Source organism: Pleuronectes platessa, chromosome 16, assembly GCF_947347685.1.
Source record: "Pleuronectes platessa chromosome 16, fPlePla1.1, whole genome shotgun sequence".
Lineage (NCBI taxonomy): Eukaryota > Metazoa > Chordata > Actinopteri > Pleuronectiformes > Pleuronectidae > Pleuronectes > Pleuronectes platessa.
In genome coordinates, this window is record NC_070641.1 from 1,808,600 (window position 1) to 1,828,743 (window position 20,144).

Consider the following 20,144-nt stretch of genomic DNA (forward strand, 5'->3'; position numbering starts at 1 on the left):
TGTAGTTTTGACAGTAGAAAAATATTGTCTTCAGGTAATTCCTGTTGTTGTTGTTTTCTCCTGCACAGCCATGATAAGACATATTTTTTACATAGGACTTCCAGAGGGGAAGAACATGAGAGTCTGGTCCCCATCTAATATATACATGAGAAAATTATTATTGAAAAAGAGAGAGGATCCTGTTACTTATCCTGCATGACTATAAGATGATATAGTGGTGTAAATTGATAAGTGACATGGGTCTCATGATAGGGTGTAGAACGAAATGGAAAAACAGTAATCCCTTCTACTATGTTTCACGTACGAAAACTGGTAAACTGCTCATATATATATTATTTTGATCTCCATTCCCTTTTTTTTTTACATATACAGGTTGTGTACTTGTTTTCAAATCTAAAGACTGACGACGTAGTTGATGTTGATGTGATACTGATTCACACATCTTTTGAACAGCTTTCATTGAATGGCATGTCAATGGCCGCCATCTTCTCAAAACGTCACATGATTGATAATGAAGCATCCTGTTATGAAGACATTTACTTGCCAACATTCAACCACAGTCATAGTGCCACTTCTGTCAACAGGAAGTAATCCATGTATGAGAATCTTTCCCTTCGATTTACATTTGGACGGTCTCTTCCACACCTGATACACAGCAAAACAATTCAGGCTTTGTGCATCTTTTGTACCACATAGTTCAAATCAAATCAAAACAAAGTTTATTGTCACATGAACAAATGACAGCGTCATCAGCTCAGTGAAATCCTTATGACCTGGCAGGCAACATCTATGCAGTAGACATATTACATATAACAAAGGAAGCAGCATGTATGCTGTCTCACACACCATGCAGCAAACAACATCCTACTCATTCATCTAGAGTCCAGTCATTGAAAATAAACATCCCCTCAGCTTCCCCAATGTGCACAAAGGAGCCAGGGCCTGTTAAATGCTACTTGGAGCTATAATCATTATGATTAGAATGATTCAGTTATTGAAATGCATTTTGACATTTTGGGTAACATATATTGACAGGTTTAAATCAGCACAAATTGATCTGACATGAAATTGAATGTCTGAAATCCGCAAGCAGACTCCCGAGCGATACTCTAAACCAGAGGACACTAACCAAATGACAGATGGACCAAGGTGTTTCTAACCAGCAGTTTTTCTAGCATTTACAACATTGGTTTAGCAGCCCAAGAAGCATTATATTTTTCCAATTCATATGCCAGCGTAAAAAACATTCAGACCATGTGGACAATCAGCCATGTATAGACAATACAGTCAACATTTACAATGCTAGATCGATCAAATAAAATTTGAATCAAATTAAATAAGCTATCAGTCAAATAGATTAAAAATAAACTAAATAAATTAGATTGTGTGAGTGTACATTCATTTGATGTATTGTGCTTTATCTTTGCATATCCAGGACATCGTAGATCATGAATTGTGGTGGCACCTGATCATGGATTTCAAGTGAACTGTTTAGCTTGCTGCTACCTGCATCTCTGCCAATCCTTTTCTTTTTTTATGAATGCTTTAAACACTGAAACACTGCAGCCTCAATTCAGACTAATCTGTATAGTGCTGAAAAAGTTGGCAATTAATCAATTGGTAAAGCCGAGATTGACTGAGCAAAATAACAACCAGCAACATTTGCAGTATAAAGTTTTAGTATAAAGAACAATTGTATTATGATAACATGCATTGATGTAGAGCTATGTTGAGATTGACTTAGAGCTCAAGGGTTGTAACTGTGGTTGGAGCTTATTACAATGACTACACTGGACTAAGAAAGTTGAAAGTATTTCATTGTAAACTGTAGACACAGCGGTCTCAGTGAAGAGCTGGGAGGTAAGAACACTAACACTCAGTAACAGACACAACAAGTCTGTATGTGATCTGTAGAGGGTTTCACTGTTGATGATAGGTAACTGCAGAGAGAAACTAACATTTTGGATGCCGTGTCAGAACTGGATTCCAAACATACAACTACATTTCTTACTAGATGGTGGTGCAAAGGCATGGGTGAATGGATTAAGAGATATATTGCTTTTAATGAAGCATGGGGTATTGTATCTACTGGCATACTGCCCAGCAGCACTTTTGAGCCAATAAAATCAAATTCAACTTTTCAACATATCAACAACATCTGAAGGTAAGAGTGTGTTCTGAATGGAGGTGAAAAGTCTGCCTTTACAGAATGAGAATTTTACATTATCTACATATCTCTTTCCTTCCTACTGACAATTATTCATCAGAGTTTGTCGATGGTCTGGCCCAGGGAATTTGAAGATGAGATTTGATTATGGTCCTTTAAAGTCAATGTCCACAGGTTCAGCTTTTATATTGAGCACATGACTTGTGCTACAGATGACTGTGTTTGCATGTTTACTCTTTAATAACTAGGTTAGTCTACTTTACATAGCAAGCAGGTGTTTAGTTCTTAATGTAATTACTAATAATTGAATATAAGTTTTAAATCATATCACATCCACAATATAAAAAACACCTACATATTTCAGTTTTGTGAAACAAATTTCCTGAGAGTGTGCATGTGTTTGACAAAGACTGCATACTGGAAATAACAATGGAAAAACAATGGAGTGGAGCATGTGGATGAGCAATAATTACAGTTTTGTCCTTGTATTTAGCCTGCCCTAAGTCAGACACAAACTGAAAATAACCCAAAGCGGCCTGCACAAGTCTAAATAAGTTGGTTGCCACCGTTTAATAATAGAAGGTAAATTCTGACACACAGCTAAATTCAGTGGGCCATTCTTATAAAATTAATAAAACTAGTGACTGATTTGCTGCATGCATGTAAATGAAAATTGACAGTAATCAAGTAAACACAGTGCATGTAAACAGGTTACTCCGAACAACCTGTTCTCTGTATGACTTGGCCTTGGAGTTTTTGTTGTATATCTCAGAATAAACACCATGTGCACATTCATTCACTGGGCGGAGTATTGAACAAGATTAAACACTAATGACATAAAGACTTGTTTTATTCTTTCTGCATTACAAATGTTACAAAAAGATTTTAAAATGAGTTAGAGGATAACAACTTCAATCAAGCAGTTGTTTTGGCACTTTAATAGGGAATACATGGCAGCTATCTTGTTATAAAAGCAACTTAAACCAGGGACACATCATCCACTTCTCCACAGCACTTGGGTTGACTTGATTCTCACAAGTTTTGAGTACGTCAATTCAAGAGTACTTAAGGTAATATGTTAAGTCAAAAGGAAGACCTTAGTGAGGTCCAATGCTGACATTAGGTGATAAGGTCTGCTCAAATTTAATACAGCTGGCAGATTTAGATCTATGTTCCCTCTTATTGTGCCATCTTCTTCTGCCTGCTCTCCCTTGCCCTGTCTCCATCCTTCCAGCAAATACATATAAGCGCACATTGAAAAATATAATCATATTTGATGTCTTGTGTAATAGAATATCTCATTTAAAAACAATGAACAAGTTGGTCCCATGATGAGAAAAGGAAAAACATATTTGAAAAAAATTGTTTCTGCATCTTATTTTTTATGTGTCGGAGCATCAGCAGAGACGACAGAGAGATTAGAGGTGACTCTCTGATTCACATTTGTCCGCAGTTCCATTCTCCAGTGGCCTGGTGGACAGTCCCATTTCGCTGAAGTTCATGTTGCTCTCGTTGAGCCGTCGTACACGGTAGGTCTCATAGTGGATGTTGTGCGTCACCTCTTTCAGGTCTTGCAGATGAGACCTTTACAAAAACATTGAAACACAAGGATAAACAACATCATATTGTTTTTGCAACTCTCTTTCTTATAATCCGGTTTGCAGCTTTTAAAATATTGATGTTCCAAATCAATATATTTAGAGTTTTCTTTATCAAATATTTTGTTAAAAAGGTCATTTTGATGCATTTATTATCTACACAGAAGTTATTTCAGCTGCGTTTGTTTAATAAGAGTATTTTAACTTCTCATTACTCCCTCCATTTTACATAATTAACTTCATTGAATGTGTCTTGGGTGACCTATACTCAATATGTGCCTGGATGTATCCTGCATGGACAGTGTTACTGTTGTCTGTCTGTCTGAATACCAGACACTGCTATACATGTCATAGAGAGGATGAATAATAATAATAATAATATTACATTTTATGTATACAGCACCTTACCCAAAAGGTAGATCCTGGGGTTTTACTCTGTTATGGGATTTATTTCACCTCAAAAACACTGTAGCCCTTGGCAGCCTTAATATGCCTTTAGTTGCTGTCTGTCTCATGACCCTCATTTACAAAACTTTAGTGATCCCTTAACATCTCCAGCTACTTTCAATATCCCATCTCTACAATTCTTTAATATAGGACAAAACGGTGAATATCCCTTGTATGTTTGAGGGTTTCCTTTACGAATTAAGTTACCAACTACCAGTAGATGTAAGTAGGTATTAGCAGCCAACAGTGGATGTTGGGGACATAACTTCGGCTGTAGCTGAGGGGTAGAGTGGTCGTCCTCCAACCTGAAGGTCGGCAGTTCAATCCTCAGTCTGACCCATCTGCATGTCGAAGTGTCCTTGGGCAAGATGCTGAACCCCGAATGGCCCCCCATAGAATAACTAAGTGCTGCGAATAGATGCACTGTATGAATGTGTGTGTGAATGGGTGAATGTAGAACTGTTGTGGTGATTGTGTTTTGTGTTGTGTGGTTTGTGGCTGTGTTCTCCCCCTTCCCTTCTGTGTTCCCCTGTGTGTTTGTGTGTGGCTGGTTGGTGGCTGCAGCAGGACGAGGCACACCTGCATCCAATCCTTCTAATCAGCCTCCTCCATATAAGCCTGGGCGTCTCATCACTTCGACGCCAGATTATTACGTCCACTACGGTAGCAAGTGATGAGCAGGAAACTCTCGACCGCTTTGTCTCTTGGATGTACGCTAACCTTGTTGCTTTCTTCATCCAGAACCCTCGTGTGCCTCGTCGCTCGGCTCTTCATCCTCCACGTTGCCAGGATCCACAAGCCAGCCAGCACCCAGCTACTCCTGCCTTCCTCTGCCTCACCAGCTAATAAACTTTGTTCATTTATTCATCTACAAACCACTCCGTGTCTGCTTTGGGGTCCGAACCTTCACTTAAACGTAACAACTGTACTGTAAAGCGCTCTGAGTGGTCATCAAGACTAGAAAAGCACTATATAAATACAAAGCCATTTACCATTTACTTAAGTTGTTTCGCCTTTTTAAACTGAACACATAATGTTATAGGCAGCAGGGTCAAAAGCTGTCCCATTTTATAATATAGGACAAGATGAATGCCTCCCAGTGGATGCTGGTGAGCATTTTAATAAAGAATCGAGTGTATCAGTATTGTATGCTCACCTGATAAGTAGATCTCTCAGGTTGGCAAACTCGCAGTGTGCAACATTCTCAACTGTGGAAAGAGAAAAAAGATTTGTTGCAGTTAAGAAGTAAACTGATTAGTGTTACGGAAGTTTTCTGGATGCTGGTGAAAGGAGAACTCAGGCAGCAGCTGATGTCTTATGCAGATCATTTTAATGTAGACTTTTAGGAAACCAGAAGGTGGGACAATTCCACACACACACACACACGCACAGACACACATACACACACACACACACACACACACACCTCTATAGTTGTGAGGACACTCATTGACATAATGCATTCTCTAGCCCCTTACCCTAACCATGTTATTATTAACCTTAATGTTATTGTTGTGCATTTGATAAGACAAATCTTGAATCTTGAATCATAGCCATCTCAACTAAATGCCTAACCCAAATCTAATTGCAACCATAAAACCAAGTCTTTACCAATTAAACAAGCCTTTGAAATTGTGAGGACAAGCCAAAATGTCCTCACAATGTCAAGATGTACTCACAATGATGGTATTGAACCAAAATTATCCCCTCATAATTAAAGATACACACGTCATATATAATCACTTGAGATTCATTTTTGTTTAATGCAATTTTTAGGTCCTGAAGATACATTGGTTAAATGGAATGATACAGGTAAACATGCAACTCTGATAGATGTGATGGCAGGTGAACATAACTGTAGCAGATATACTGTTTATACCAGTGGTTCTCAAATGGGGGTACGCGTACCCCTGGGGGTACTTGAAAGTACTCCAGGGGATACGTGAGATTTAAAAAAAATATATTTAAAATTAGCATCAATTCAAAAATCCTTTAAAAATTGTTATTTAATGAATATTAAATCACATATGTGTAAGTTAATCAACTGAATTTTATATTCAGTAGGCTATTCAATTTCATTATCCTAAATACCCTGAGTCTCCCCCCATACCGATGGTTTGACCCAACCTTGCGCCACCTGTCATCACCTGTCATCACTGCTGCCTTGAAAACCTAAACAATGGAGTCGTGGTTGAAGCGTCGCAGCAATGCCGCTGAAAACACGGAGGGACAAGTGGCAAAGAAGGCGAAACCAGAGCCGGCAAAATTCCGTCAATATTCAGAAGAGTATGTTTTAATGGGATTTACGTCCAAGAGTAGCCACCCACCCAAGGCTTTGTGTTTTTTCTGTGGGGAGAGATTAGCCAACAGTGGCATGAAGCCAGCACATCTTCAACGGCATCTCAAGACCAAACATGCTAGTCACGTTGGTAAGCCACCTGAGTTTTTCAAGAGGAGACTTTGTGAATTCAGGTCATCTCAAAAGACGATGCGGAAAGCCTCCACGACATCAGCCAAAGCCCTGGAAGCCTCTTATGCGGTGTCTTTGCTCATCGCTAGAGCAAAGAAACCGTTCACTATAGCCGAAGACCTGCTCCTTCCAGCCGCTGTCGTGCTGGCTGAGACCATGATGGACACAAACGCAGCGGAGAAATTAAAGACTGTGCCTTTGTCAAATGACTCTGTTTGTCGCAGAGTAGATAGAATGGGAACAGCGTTGTCGAGCAAGTTGTGGGAAAACTTAGCGATCCTTTTTCACTCCAGCTGGATGAATCCACAGATGTCAGTGGAAATGCACAACTTGTGGCTTTTGTGAGGTACATCGATACTGACGACATTTATGAGCACATATTCTGCAAAACTTTGGAGGGTAAAACAACAGGAGAGGACATTTTTGATGTAGTCAACTCCTTCTTCTGTGAAAACGACATGGAATGGAAATCCTGCAGCAGCATCTGCACGGACGCCGTAGCATCAATGACTTGCTGCGCGAGAGGACTCATAGCGCGCATTAAAAAAGAAAACCCCGAAGTGAAGTGGACTCACTGTGTCATACACAGGGAAGCATTGGTGTCCAAGAAAATGAGCCCTGTGTTACATGACATTTTTAACGACAGCATCAAAGTGATCAGCTTCATAAAGTCAAGGCCACGTAATGCACGCCTGTTTCGCCGCCTCTGTGAAAACATGGGAGCTGAACACACACAACTGCTGCCGCACACAGAAGTGCGCTGGCTCTCTCGAGGGAGAATACTCAACCGGCTGTTGGAATTACGATCTGAAGTACAAACATTTCTGATTGAGCACAGATCTCCCCATGCCACCTTGTTCCAGGACACAGACTGGCTTGCAAAGCTGTGCTATCTGGCAGATATATTCAGCAAACTGAACGAGCTGAATATGTCTCTGCAGGACAAGGACTCCAGCATTTTCAAGCTGTATGACAAGGTGGGTGGCTTTCTCAAGAAAGCGGAGCTGTGGAGAAGGGCCTCTGCACATGGGGATTTCACCTGCTTTCCACAGGTGGATAATTTTCTCTCTAGTGAGGATGTGGACAGAGCTCCAGTCAAGTTGGTCATAATGGGCCATTTGACCAACTTGATTCAAGATTTTCATTCCTACTTTCCTGACATGGAGGAGAAATCTGCACAGCTGGATTGGGTGAGAAACCCATTTCTCTTGTCCGAAGCAAACAGAAGCAAGCTACCGGTCACTTATCAGGAAAAACTCCTGGAAGTGTCATCTGACCGTGGCCTCCAGATGAAGTTTGCCACATCCATACTTACACAGTTTTGGGTGTGTGTGAAGCAGGAGCACCCTGACGTTGGACAGAAAGCTTTGGAGCAGCTACTACCCTTTGCCTCAACATATTTATGTGAGGCCTCCTTCTCTGCAATGACTGTTATCAAAACAAAGCAAAGAAACAGACTTTGCCTGGAGAAGAGTTTGATCACAGCAGTTGCTTCCCTGCCACCAAGACTGACAAAGAATTTTTTTTTTTTTAAGTGTTTATAAATAAATTCCTGAGTTCAGTTTGAGAACATATCTTTGTTATGATCCCGAAAGAGGGCACTTTAAGTTGATAATTATTTTTATGTGCACAAATCTCTATTTATAATTGAGATCTTTATTCCTTTTTTGTGAAGTGTTTATAAATAAGTTCCTGAGTTCAGTTTGAGAACATATCTTTGTTATGATCCCGAAAGAGGGCATTTAAGTTGATAATTCTTTTTATGTGCACAAATCTCTATTTATAATTGAGATAATTATTCCTTTTTTGTGAAGTGTTTATAAATAAGTTCATGAGTTCAGTTTGAGAACTTTTCTTTGTTATGATCCCGAAAGAGGGCACTTTAAGTTGATAATTCTTTTTATGTACACAAATCTCGATTTAAAATTGAGATAATTATTTCTTTTTTAATAAGTCCTTGGTTATTTTGATATCTTTTTTTCCCAAATTGTTCAAGAGAGACCACTACAAATGAGAAATGTTATGCACTTTGATGAAGTTGTAATTTGAAAGTTTCTAGTTACAAAGTTTAATAAATCAGACACTAACCGCACAGCACTGTGTTGTACATCTTTTTTTCAACCAAAATGCCTTGCGCTGGTTAGGGGGATACTCGGCTGAATTTTTTTTTCCAAGGGGGTACATCACTGAAAAAAGGTTGAGAGCCACTGGTTTATACAATAGCTGCTGCTTACAAAGTGGTGATTGTCATTGCTGTGATAGAACAGGAAACTGGATGTCTGACTCTAGTGATAAGTGAGGGTTCTGCCATGGGAGAAATTATAGTTCAAGTAATAGTTCAAGACATGAAGTTGTCTTCCAGAGTCCGTTAATGATGTGTTGTCTATTACACAGGAAGTTTCAGGTTGTACCGGAGCAGCTGCTGTACTCTCTGAAGCTTCAATCCATCTACTCATGTGCTTTGCCAAATTAAGATCACAATCTGTATACATTGGAAACAAGTTAGTGTTCATACATAAATTAGGTTTTACTGTGAAAGGGAAGCCTTACCTTCAATGATTCCCCACTTTGTTTTACGGCCCAGCACTGTGTTTCCATTCACCTGGTGCTCCTTGTCGGTTCCCACCACAGCAAAGGGAATGCTTTCCTGGACACACAATACGAGAAAGTTGGACTCAGGCCTATTTGACAACTGATTCATTCGTTGTAACATGAGGAAAAGATAAAAAGCTGCAGGGTAGAAGCAATGAGCTTCATGTAAAAAGTAAGGGTTTATTTTGTATTTACAGGCTGTGTTAGGGTTACAATTTCAGCATTAAATAAACTAAAATGATTATATCGAAATTGTTATTGGACTGTGTCCGCTGTCACTTCCTGAATTAGATTTCTTGACAATTTTGTATACAATCTATCTCTAGTTAAATAATAGAAGTAATAGAGGACATTCTCAAATTGACTAAATAAAAGGTGTAGAGACATTACCCTGATCCTGTCGTTGATGATGTGGACCTCTAGATCTTCATCGTACTCTTTTTGGGGGTAAACCTGAATCCCATTGCCTAACAAATCTTGCCTGATCTGTCAAAAGGTCAAAGGTTAAACACAGGTTAAATAGGACAGGTATGTCACTGACAGACAACAATTTATGACCACACTCCTGACAGAGCCACAATTATATGCCCATATTAACAGGTAAATTGTTAATATTTGTTATATATTTATATATATATTTACATATATTTATCTATTATGAAAGTCCAAAGTAAATAAAAAAACATATAACACATCTCTTGCTGCAAATTCGATGTGCTGAGTAAATCAAGTCGTCACATTTTTTAATGTTGCACAATCAGAGCATTTTATGTGTGTTCCATCACCCTCTCTTTGAACTCCAGTCTCTCCTCAATTGTGAGTGTGTCAGCTTTGGCAATGACAGGTACGATGCTCACTATCTTCCCCAACCTTTTCATGAACTCAACATCGATGGGGCGTAACCTGGAAACATACACATTTCTGTTCAGTTTGGACAACAATGAATATCTGTGCAACTTACATATACAACTGTGGATAAAGAGCCACGCTTAGATATTGTTAGGAGATTAAATATGGTACATTGTTGGTTTTGGCCTTATCCTGGGATTTGTTGACAATTATTAGAAGGAAACATTTGAAGGGCACTCAGAGACCACATAACTCCACCAAAGTCCTTGAAACCACATATAAATTCACTATATCCGACATTGGATCATAACTATCAGTCCAAGAAATATGTCAGATTTTTTCAAATGTAGAAAAAAAAATGTTAAATAATGTAAAAAAAAGATTCCTGGATCTGCCCCCAACATTTAATGGATTCTTCCCTGATCCATACCACACCCTTCCACCAGGTTTCTTGGAAATCCAGCACAGTTTTTGTGTAATGCTACTAACTAAGAGACAGAAGAACAAAACTAAAACATAACCTCAGATGAAAAATATGATCCTGGTCCTTCTACTTGATGGATGGATCCAGAAAAATCCTCATAAGATGTTAAAGCTGTTCGATTGGAGAATCCATAAAATGTCTCTCCATTCTGCATACTATAATGCCATCTTCTAAGAAATAATGCAGTCACCCAAGTAGTAGTAGTAGTAGTAAGACCTAAGTGCCCTGCAAAGAATTAATTCTAAAACCTAATTATTGTCAGAAAACAACTAGCTAAAACCATACTGATTTCTGAAAAAAACATTTTGTCTACCATTATCTTGCTTTTTGTAGCTGGACTATCAGCTGTACAATCTCCTTGACAACATAAATGAAGCAAAGATTATTTACCCTAAACTAGTTTCTAATAACACTGACTTCATATTTAAACATCAAGTAAGTTACATTAAGAGCCCACTTTGGGTTCAGGTGTCAGACACCATCTCTAAGTTCAAGGTTAAACATAAATGTTCCTTTTTGATAAAGCCTATAGGTAGGGCTGGATCAGGTGAGTCCTGAACCACCCCTTAGTTATGATATTATAGGTCTAGACAGCTGGGGGAACTCCCATCATGCACTAAGCACTTCTCCTCTTCTCTCTGTCTCTCTGCCCCAACATTCATTTATTTACATGTCACTAAATATTTGTCTTTTTTCCTCCCATAGTCTCTCTCTCTCTTTCTCTATCTCTTTGCAGGTGTTTCCATCTCCAGAGCTGCAGGATTACAACTATCATTATTATTTTTACTATTATTATTAACATTAATACCTATTATTACTTTATTACTATATGAACTGTTGGTGCTATCATTAATAATCAATAGCATCTTTACACTGTTATTGTTTTCATTATAACTAGTCAGAGCTGATACCTCATCATGTTCTTGGTCTCCCTCTCCTCTCTCACCCCTCTATCTCTCTCTCTCTTCTCTCCCCTCTTTTACACTCTTCTATCCTCTCCTCCCCATTTTTCCCTGCTCACCCAACCTATCGAGGCAGATGTCCGCCCACATTGAGTCTGGTTCTGCTAGAGAATTCTCCACAGTCGCCAAAGTGCTGCTCATTGTGGGAACTGTTGGGTTTCTCTATAAACATTTTTATGGTTTTGACCTCTGAGTGTCTTGACCTCTGAGTGGCCAGCTCTAAAGACAGAAGCACACAGAGGTTGCACCTACTTAGCACCTGCACATGCTTAGTTCTGGAATGCGATCTAATAATAATTCAACATGGTTTATGAGTGAAATATGTGACTGAGTCAATAATGCTCAACAATTCTTTAAAAAAATATTGAGAGGAACAATTGGTTGAGTGAAGAAATGTGATTCTGCATCCATTAGTAAATGAGTACTGACCTGTGTCCGGTGGCAGGGAGGAAGTAGATGCAGCAGTGGACTCTGGTGTCAGGTATTCTCGTCTTGCGGTTCACATGCAGCTCCTCTCTTAGGTATTTCTCATACTGCTCATTGACGTACTTCACTATGGGCTCCCAGCTGATGAGAGGAGTGGCGGGAAGAGTTAGTGAGAGCCTGGAATATTCTGTTCTTTTCAAGATGCATAAGGTTGGCATTATTCTTTCTCATCATCAACAGGACCTAAAACCATCAAGAAAATCTATTTTCTTACTACTGCATAAGGGGTCTTGAACTCTGAGGTTTCTGATTATGAGATGTTATGCTACCCTCCAAGCTCTCAAGAAGGAAGTAAGATTCCTAATTGCTCAAGTATGTCACTTCATCACAGCATATACGGCACAATATTCTGAGGCTAGATTTTTGACATTGTCAGGCACAACAAGAATAGCCGCATGGAAATAAATTGCATCTTTAAAAAGTGTTCAAAACAAGACTGTAGCTTGAAATGGAAGGAGGGACGAAGTCAGCCTTAATTTTATATGGCATTGAATGCCATATAAAATTACACATTGTACGGGACTCACCCAATAATATGGATTAGTAGGTAGATGTATGTTTAGATTTATGTTGAATCTACAGTGTGTGCATTTGTGCTTATTTTAATTTGAATCCTACAAACAGCGCAGACAGTATATAAATCATTAAAGCAGCGACAAGATTTAAGGAAATTCAAGGTATTGTCACTCACCAGTTCTCATTATTAATCTGGTCCCCAAATCCTGGAGTGTCAATCACTGTCAGCTTCATTTTCACTCCCTTCTCCTCAATCACTGGACAGAGGACAGAGGGAGTTACATACGCAATTGTCTGCAGGACCAGACCATCAAACTAATCCTTATGGTGATGTGTCAAATCCGTCAGTCGGGAAGCATATTGAAAAACATTTGGTATGTGAAGTTTTACACAAGAGGCCAGAGAGAATCAGGCCAATTTGAGAAATGTACCTAATTTAGAAATATAACGAGAGGAAAATGCAGTATCAAATTGATTAAGAGAATAAATGCTCTTTATTTCAAGGCAAATAAGCAAACAAGTTTTCACTGAAAACACAGTAAAGGCAGTATACAGCCATTAGCATAGATTTGGGTTTCAACTATTGAATTGTGTTGTTCAATTGCCCTAACTACTATTTTTACACATCTCAAATGATCTTGCAGTTTTAACTAATCTCAGGACACCTGCAGGGGTTGGGACTGTGCAGTCCGTGATAGGATAAAAGAAGTTTGCAGGTCAGTTCAGAATATGTTCTCTATTGTAAGAGCTCTCACGTGTGTGGCCATGTCTGAATGTTTGAGGAAAGCTGAGCAGAGAAGTAAAGACCATATATTCAGTCTATTGCCATTCTTGAGTAAGAACACAAAAAATTCCCTTTGAGCTTAATCAATAGAGCAAACATCTTGAGCCTGACTATTAAGATTTTCACAAGCCTGCAATAAAGTCCCTCTTTGTGAGTTTCTGGACCAGTCAACCAGAATGACTGAGAATTGTACATACACTGGTTCGATTACAATCAACCAGAGGGCATGATCCATATACTGGTCAATACATTTCTAATATGGACATAAACTTGATTGCTCAAAGGCTAGTTAACTTGCCTTTTAGCCATCCTGCCTTGAATCAATTGTTCAGGCTGGGGGTGGTGGTGGTGTAATGGTGTGGGGGATACTTTCTTGGCACAGTTTGGGCCCCTTAGTACCAATTGAGCATCGTTTAAATGCCACGCCTTGTTGAATCTATGCTACGAAGAATTAAGGCAGTTCTGAAGGCAAAGGGGGGTCCAACCCGGTACTAGCAAGGTGTACCTAATAAAGTGGCCGGTGAGTATATATGTATATATATATAAAAATTCACACATATATATGTGTGAATTTATATATCACACATATATATATATATATATGTGTGAATTTGTTTTAACAGCTTTTATTAAGAAATTAAATTACATTCCTAAAAAGGTATTGGAAGATGAGACAGGGACTGAGCAAGGGTAAGGAATGTATTGGGTATGACTTTAATAATAGATTCTTAGAGGCAACAATCAAAGTCATACTTACAACCATAGACTGTATATACAAAGCTTACAAAAAACAAGGTATTGTAATATGTCCCCATTTGGATCAAATCAATATAATAATTTAATTTATTGTTAAAAAATACATGGCCAAAACATAAAAAATAATTTATCTTTTGTAATGTTGTGGCTGATTTGGTGTTTATGTGCCATAATGATGTATTAGGGCCGGAGTTTGGCTGTGGCTCAGGGGTTAGAGCGGTCGTACTCTCACCAGAAGGGAGGCAGATTGATGCTAGGGTTCCCCATTCCGCATGATGAAGTATCCGTGGACAAGATACTGAACCCAACTGCCCCTTCTCAGAGAAAATGGTGCGCATATATGTGCTGTATGAATGTGTGTGAGTGGGTGAATGTAAAAAACTGTACTAACTAGAGAAGTAGCCTGAAGTCCTTCTTCCTGGTCAAACTGGGATATCTAAGCTCCAAAGTAGGCACCCAGGAGCCCTCCTGACTACATTCCCGAACCAGCCCAGCAACATGAAGGAGTAAAAGTTCTACTCTGGATGTCTGAACTCTTCACCCTATCTATAAGGCTGAGCCTAAGCAGCCAACGCAGAAAAGACATTTCTGCCACTTGTACTCTGCCATTCTTACGCCGGTTTCACAACGGACGTGGAAGCGACGCCGAAGCGCAGCGCCAAGCCTTAAAAGCCAGCTGGCTCCCATCCACCCCCATGTCAAACCTTTGTGCTGTTCACACCGGACGACAAAGCGCCGGGCCAAGGGTTCCTAGCGCCGTGAAGCGATCGTTTCGGCGTTGAGTCTATAGTGCCAGAAAACACACTGAAAAATGATTTTAAACGATTTTGATGACATATTTTATATGATATAAATGATCAAATATGCGTCCCATACTTTGAACTCCCCTTCTGTTGTCGTGGAGTTTTAATTTTGCCAATCCACTACAGACACACAAGTAGTCATAAAGATAAAGAGAGAGAGGGGGGGGGGGGGGGGGGGGGGGGGGGGGCTACGTATTCTCCACATAGGCTTGAGTGGAGAATACGTAATTTACCCTCGACACCTGACATTTAATGGAGTAAACAGCGGAGAAGTTCTTGAAGATGGATGACATAAATTAATAATTGAAGTGGAGAAGTATAGTGAGTTGTATGATCCTCGGAACATGTTGTATAAAGACAACACCAAAAAAGACAAATGTTGGGACACTGTTGCAGCAAATGTTGGAGCAACCAGTAAGTATATGCTTTATACTACTGGGTCAACGGATTTTATTAGCGCTGCGTGGCGCTTCAGCGTCCGGTGTGAACAGCCAAGCATCGCCGCGCTAGCGATTAGAGTTACACAGAAATTACTTTATTTCACAGCAGTCAGTAGATTTTAGCTATCAGAGCATTAGAGACAGGTGATGTGTGCAGATAATGTATTGAATGAATTGCAATATATAATTCCTCAATCAGCACACTAACCTTAACCAATGACCAACAGAACAACTTCGCAACAACACGTATACAGCATTTATATAAAGGTCACTGTTATGTAACTGCATTTCCAAAAGATTTATATGCAGTGATGAGTTTGTCACTGCAGATGTCTAACTCCAGATTTGAGGCTTCAGGGAAGTTTCCACTGTTAGGATTTTGACAGATACAAGAGCATTGTTGCGAGAGGATATGAGACTCCACCTTTCTCGTCCCTGAGGCAGTGGTGGCAACTATAAAACCTTATGTGAAGTAAGTAACTATATACGGACAGAAAATGACAAAAATGTAGCAGAATGTTCTGCAGTAAAGAGCAAACGGTTAGCTGTGGTTTGCCTCAGGTTATATACTATATACTGTCAGTTTCATTCTGACAGTCTTGTCATGTGGAGGCAAGCCTCACTTCCTCACATCCTCATCACAGCAGCTTAAGTTCATGACATATTTAAAGAATGCAGGTAATGGATTTGTTCTTGACTTGTCATTTAGCACAGTGGTACAGAGCAACAATTATCCCTGATGATTTTGAAGACAATTGGATCATTTTGTCTAGGGAACATAGATTTCTGTAGCCTGGATGCCAGACAAACTTAGCCACAACATTTGAGGTCGGGAAGTTTGGTCTGGAGTCGCTCCGTTGGGGAGAAATTATGCCCGAACAGAAACTGTTCGGACCAATCAGATTGTCAGGGCGGGCTTTAAACGATGATGGACAGATGATCAACAGTAACGTAATCAACCACGTCATCAAAGTGTGCTTGGGTTGAATGCGTTTTCATCAAACTAGTCCCTAGCGCGTCGGCGCTTGGCTGTTCACACCGGACGTAGAAGCGACGCTGAACCGCCGGGCAGCGCTAATAATATCACCCGCTGATCCAGTAGTATTCAAGCATATACTTACTTGTTGCTCCAACATTAAGCAACAGCGTCCCAACATTAGTCTTTTTTGGTGTTGTCTTTATACAACATGTTCCGAGGATCATACAATTCACTGTACTTCTCCACTTCTATTATTAATTTAATGTCATCCATGTTGAAGAACTTCTCTGCTGTTTGCTCCGTTAAATGTCGGGTGTCGAGGGTAAATTACATATTCTCCACTCAAGCCTATGTGGAGAATACGTAGCCCCCCCCTCTCTCTATTTTTATCTTTATCACTACTTGTGTGGCTGTAGTGGATGGGCAGAGGGGGACATTTAATAATTGAATTGGTCAAATTAAAACTCCAGGACAACAGAAGGGGAATTCAAAGTATGGGATGCATATTTGATCATTTATATCATATAAAATATGTCATCAATATCGTTTAAAATCATTTTTCAGTGTGTTTCCTGGTGCGATACACTCGCGTCAAGCGCAAAAAATAGACTCGATGCCGAAGCGATCGCTGCACGGCGCTAGGCAGCCTTGGCGCAGCGCGGCGCTTCAGCCTCCGGTGTGACCAGCACAAAGGTTTAATATGGGAGTGGATGGGAGCCAGCTGTTATTTAAGGCTTGGCGCTGCTCTTAATCGTCGCTTTGGCGTCGCTTCAGCGTCCAGTGTGAACCCGGCGTTAGTAAATAACTCACAATGCGTCGCTTAACATAGGTCATATACTACGTTGCTCTGATTGGTTGTAGGTCTATCCAATTAAGACAAGAGCCTTTTTTTTTTCTGGTTCGGTTGAAACACGCCCCATAATCACAGCCCAATGGAGCGGTATCAGACTCACATTCTGACTAGAATTGTGATTATGACAATGTCAGGCTAGGATTTCTGATTCCTCATTGAAAAACACATTGTCCAAATGTCCTTAACTTGTACACTGATACTTCAATCCAACAGACTATGTTTGCTGAGAACATCCTCACCAGAAGAGGACTTCATTTAAGTTTAATTACAAGATTTAAATTATGTCTCCTTATCTAAATTTAATTAAGAAAACACATGAAAATAAATAACAATTATTTGCCAATATGCGCTGATATGAAAACTTTTATTTTATAGAACAAAGAATGCAGATGTGCATTTATGTTTACAAATGTTTAATGTCTTAATAACAACTTCTATATATTTGTTTGTATTGTTTTTCTTTTTATTTGTAGGCGTTTGTAATATGGTCAATGGTTAAATTGGATAAACCTCAATCATACAACTTTTTCATAGGGTTTGAAAATGATATCCGTCTTTTTTTTTACGATACATCTACATTGGACATGTTTTAGTCCTTAATATCAACCCCAAAAATCCATTTTTGTAGGGCTCCTAACATGTAACACGCTCATAAGAGTCTTCATCATCCTTATAACATTATCAATTTGTTTGTATACTCAGGTTTAAACCAATTTAATACATCTTCCTGTCACTCTCACTAACCTCGTGGATTGCAACGGTCATAGACGTTGTGATGGGAAGAGATCTGGAGTTTGTCTCTGAATAATGACCATATTTAGACTTTTTGCCGGGAAAATGTGTGTGTTCAGCAGCACTCTCTAACTGTCATACACAACCAGAGTTTTCTTGAGAAGTTCATGTTTTATGTGTTTTTGAGTGCATAACATAAATGTGAAGAATTTATATATTAGGAGACGTGAGTGAGCATGAAAGACAAAGTAAGAAATGAAGACACAAACATTAAATGTTTATGAGTGTGTGTGTTTAGGGACTTTGGAGGATTAAATAATCCTCATGACTTTGGCCTGAGGTCACTATCTGTTTGATCTGTTGAACATTTCAACCAGAGTATTTGCTGTTGATCACATTTTTTATATGTGAGTTTCACCTTGAACTCAATTTAAGAAGGACTACCTACATACTTCACAAAGGGACTATATATTCTGAGTGCAACATTTTCTCATTGAGGCAGCTATTACCTGCCTACATTCTCATAGTGAAAATGTGAAAAACTTGAGAATAGGTTGGGAAGCAGTCAAAGCGGTGTTTCATGGTCATGAGACAAGCAGAAAAAGGAAAGTGATGTGAAAATAGCATGTGAAAGCTCATCAGTCATAACCTCTTCACACTGGCCAGAACAAATGTAAATGTTGTAGACAGGGGAGGACAGGGAACAGAAACACATGACCATATTTTACATATTATTCAAGGTAGACCGTCTCATATAAAGCCATACCGGGACAAATCCACATCCCTCACAGCCTCAAGAGTCCTAAAACATTCCCTGTGTGTGTGTGTGTGTGTATGGACTCACCATGGCTGACTGAATGCAGTTTGACTGTTTTGGAGATCTCCTCTGCGTAGTTGGGCATGCAGGACTTTCGACTGACTTTGGACTTGAATAGAGTGTTGACAAGTGTGGACTTCCCCAAACCACTCTGACCTGCAGGCACATAAAACAAAGGCTTTTAACCACCTCCAAGTGAATATCAGAGTGTATTATAAGCAGAAGCCCTATTCATACCTGGATTTAACATGTGTCTTTGGTGATCTGTTCAAAAGTTGACAGCTCAAACAAAACCAGTTTACACCTACTTTCGAAGGTGTCATCAGTGACCACTTGTGATCGGATCTCAATTCCCTACTCAATGTGAAAAAAAAAACATTTATTTTTTCAAATTACAAATTTCAAATTTTTGAAAGAGCGGAAGCCAGGAATACACTACTTTATTAAAAATGTTGATTTATCTTCAAACTGTAATGAACTGTTTGATTTGATTCAGTAGAGGCCTCACTATCAGCCTGAAATATCACTAGCCGTCTTGAACTATCAGTTAAGTAAGCCAGTAATGTCATGTATGACACGAGGAAGTAAAGCTTTCTTGAGTGGACAATCATGCCAATTGTTACGGGCCTCGGCTGCTTCCTTACTGCTGATTAAAATGTGGTATAGTGTTTTTTTGTTCTCCCTCATAGTAAACTACTCCTCCACCATACGCATATGCAGGGGATTCCTCCTGGAGCACCGCCCTGCAAGGCCCACTGGCATTAGAATCCAGTGTTTCCTGATTTTGGTTGGCTCTTCCAATTTCACCAGCTACCAATGATGCTCCTTTGTGCTTGTGGCCAAGAGGATGAGAAACCCTGTGGGATGTTGCCATTGGCGACTGAGATTTAATTGGATTAGTCCGTCTCTGTGCCTCTCTATCTCTCGCGGGACAGGATGTTGACATACTCGTTATAATATTTTGTGAATGTTAACTAGCGAGGTCAATAATTCAATGGTAAAAGGGTTCCTGTTTGGGCTATAGTTCAGTTTAGTTATTTATCCTTAGTACGGGAGTAGGGACTAAGTATAGGAAGGTGTTTTGCTTTTAACTTATTTTATGATTTTGCGTCACACCCTGCCCATAACCCTGTGGTCCTCATATTATTCAATGCTGGTGAGTATTGCTTATGTGAATCTTATTTTTCCCTACAATAAAAGACCACTTTTCCAGGTAAATCAGCACTGTGTTGCATCCCTTATTTCTAGACACATACTGGGTTATAACATAATTGGGGGCTCTTCCGGGGTATATTCATTAATTCCCATAAAGTAAAAACAGTAGCCTGATTGTTTAGTGCCTGAGTGATTCGCGTGAATACTAAAATGGCTATTTTTGAATTAAATGAGATCCTCCCAAATCCAGCATT

General features: G+C 39.4%; 1 protein-coding gene across 4 annotated transcripts in view; it reads right to left on the reverse strand.

Annotated features, from left to right (window-relative positions):
- Positions 1 to 2,999: 2,999 nt before the first annotated feature.
- septin12 (septin 12) overlaps positions 3,000 to 20,144 on the reverse strand; it is a 73,435-nt gene continuing 56,290 nt past the window's right edge. For all 4 annotated transcript variants that reach the window (XM_053443137.1, XM_053443139.1, XM_053443140.1 and 1 more), the window contains 8 exons: positions 18,763 to 18,891; positions 12,747 to 12,828; positions 11,999 to 12,136; positions 10,060 to 10,177; positions 9,665 to 9,760; positions 9,233 to 9,329; positions 5,369 to 5,420; positions 3,000 to 3,751 (listed from right to left, as the gene is read on the reverse strand). In XM_053443137.1, coding sequence (XP_053299112.1) covers positions 3,586 to 3,751; positions 5,369 to 5,420; positions 9,233 to 9,329; positions 9,665 to 9,760; positions 10,060 to 10,177; positions 11,999 to 12,136; positions 12,747 to 12,828; positions 18,763 to 18,891 — 878 coding nt within the window. In that variant the 3' untranslated portion in view covers positions 3,000 to 3,585. The remainder of the gene's footprint in view (positions 3,752 to 5,368; positions 5,421 to 9,232; positions 9,330 to 9,664; positions 9,761 to 10,059; positions 10,178 to 11,998; positions 12,137 to 12,746; positions 12,829 to 18,762; positions 18,892 to 20,144) is intronic.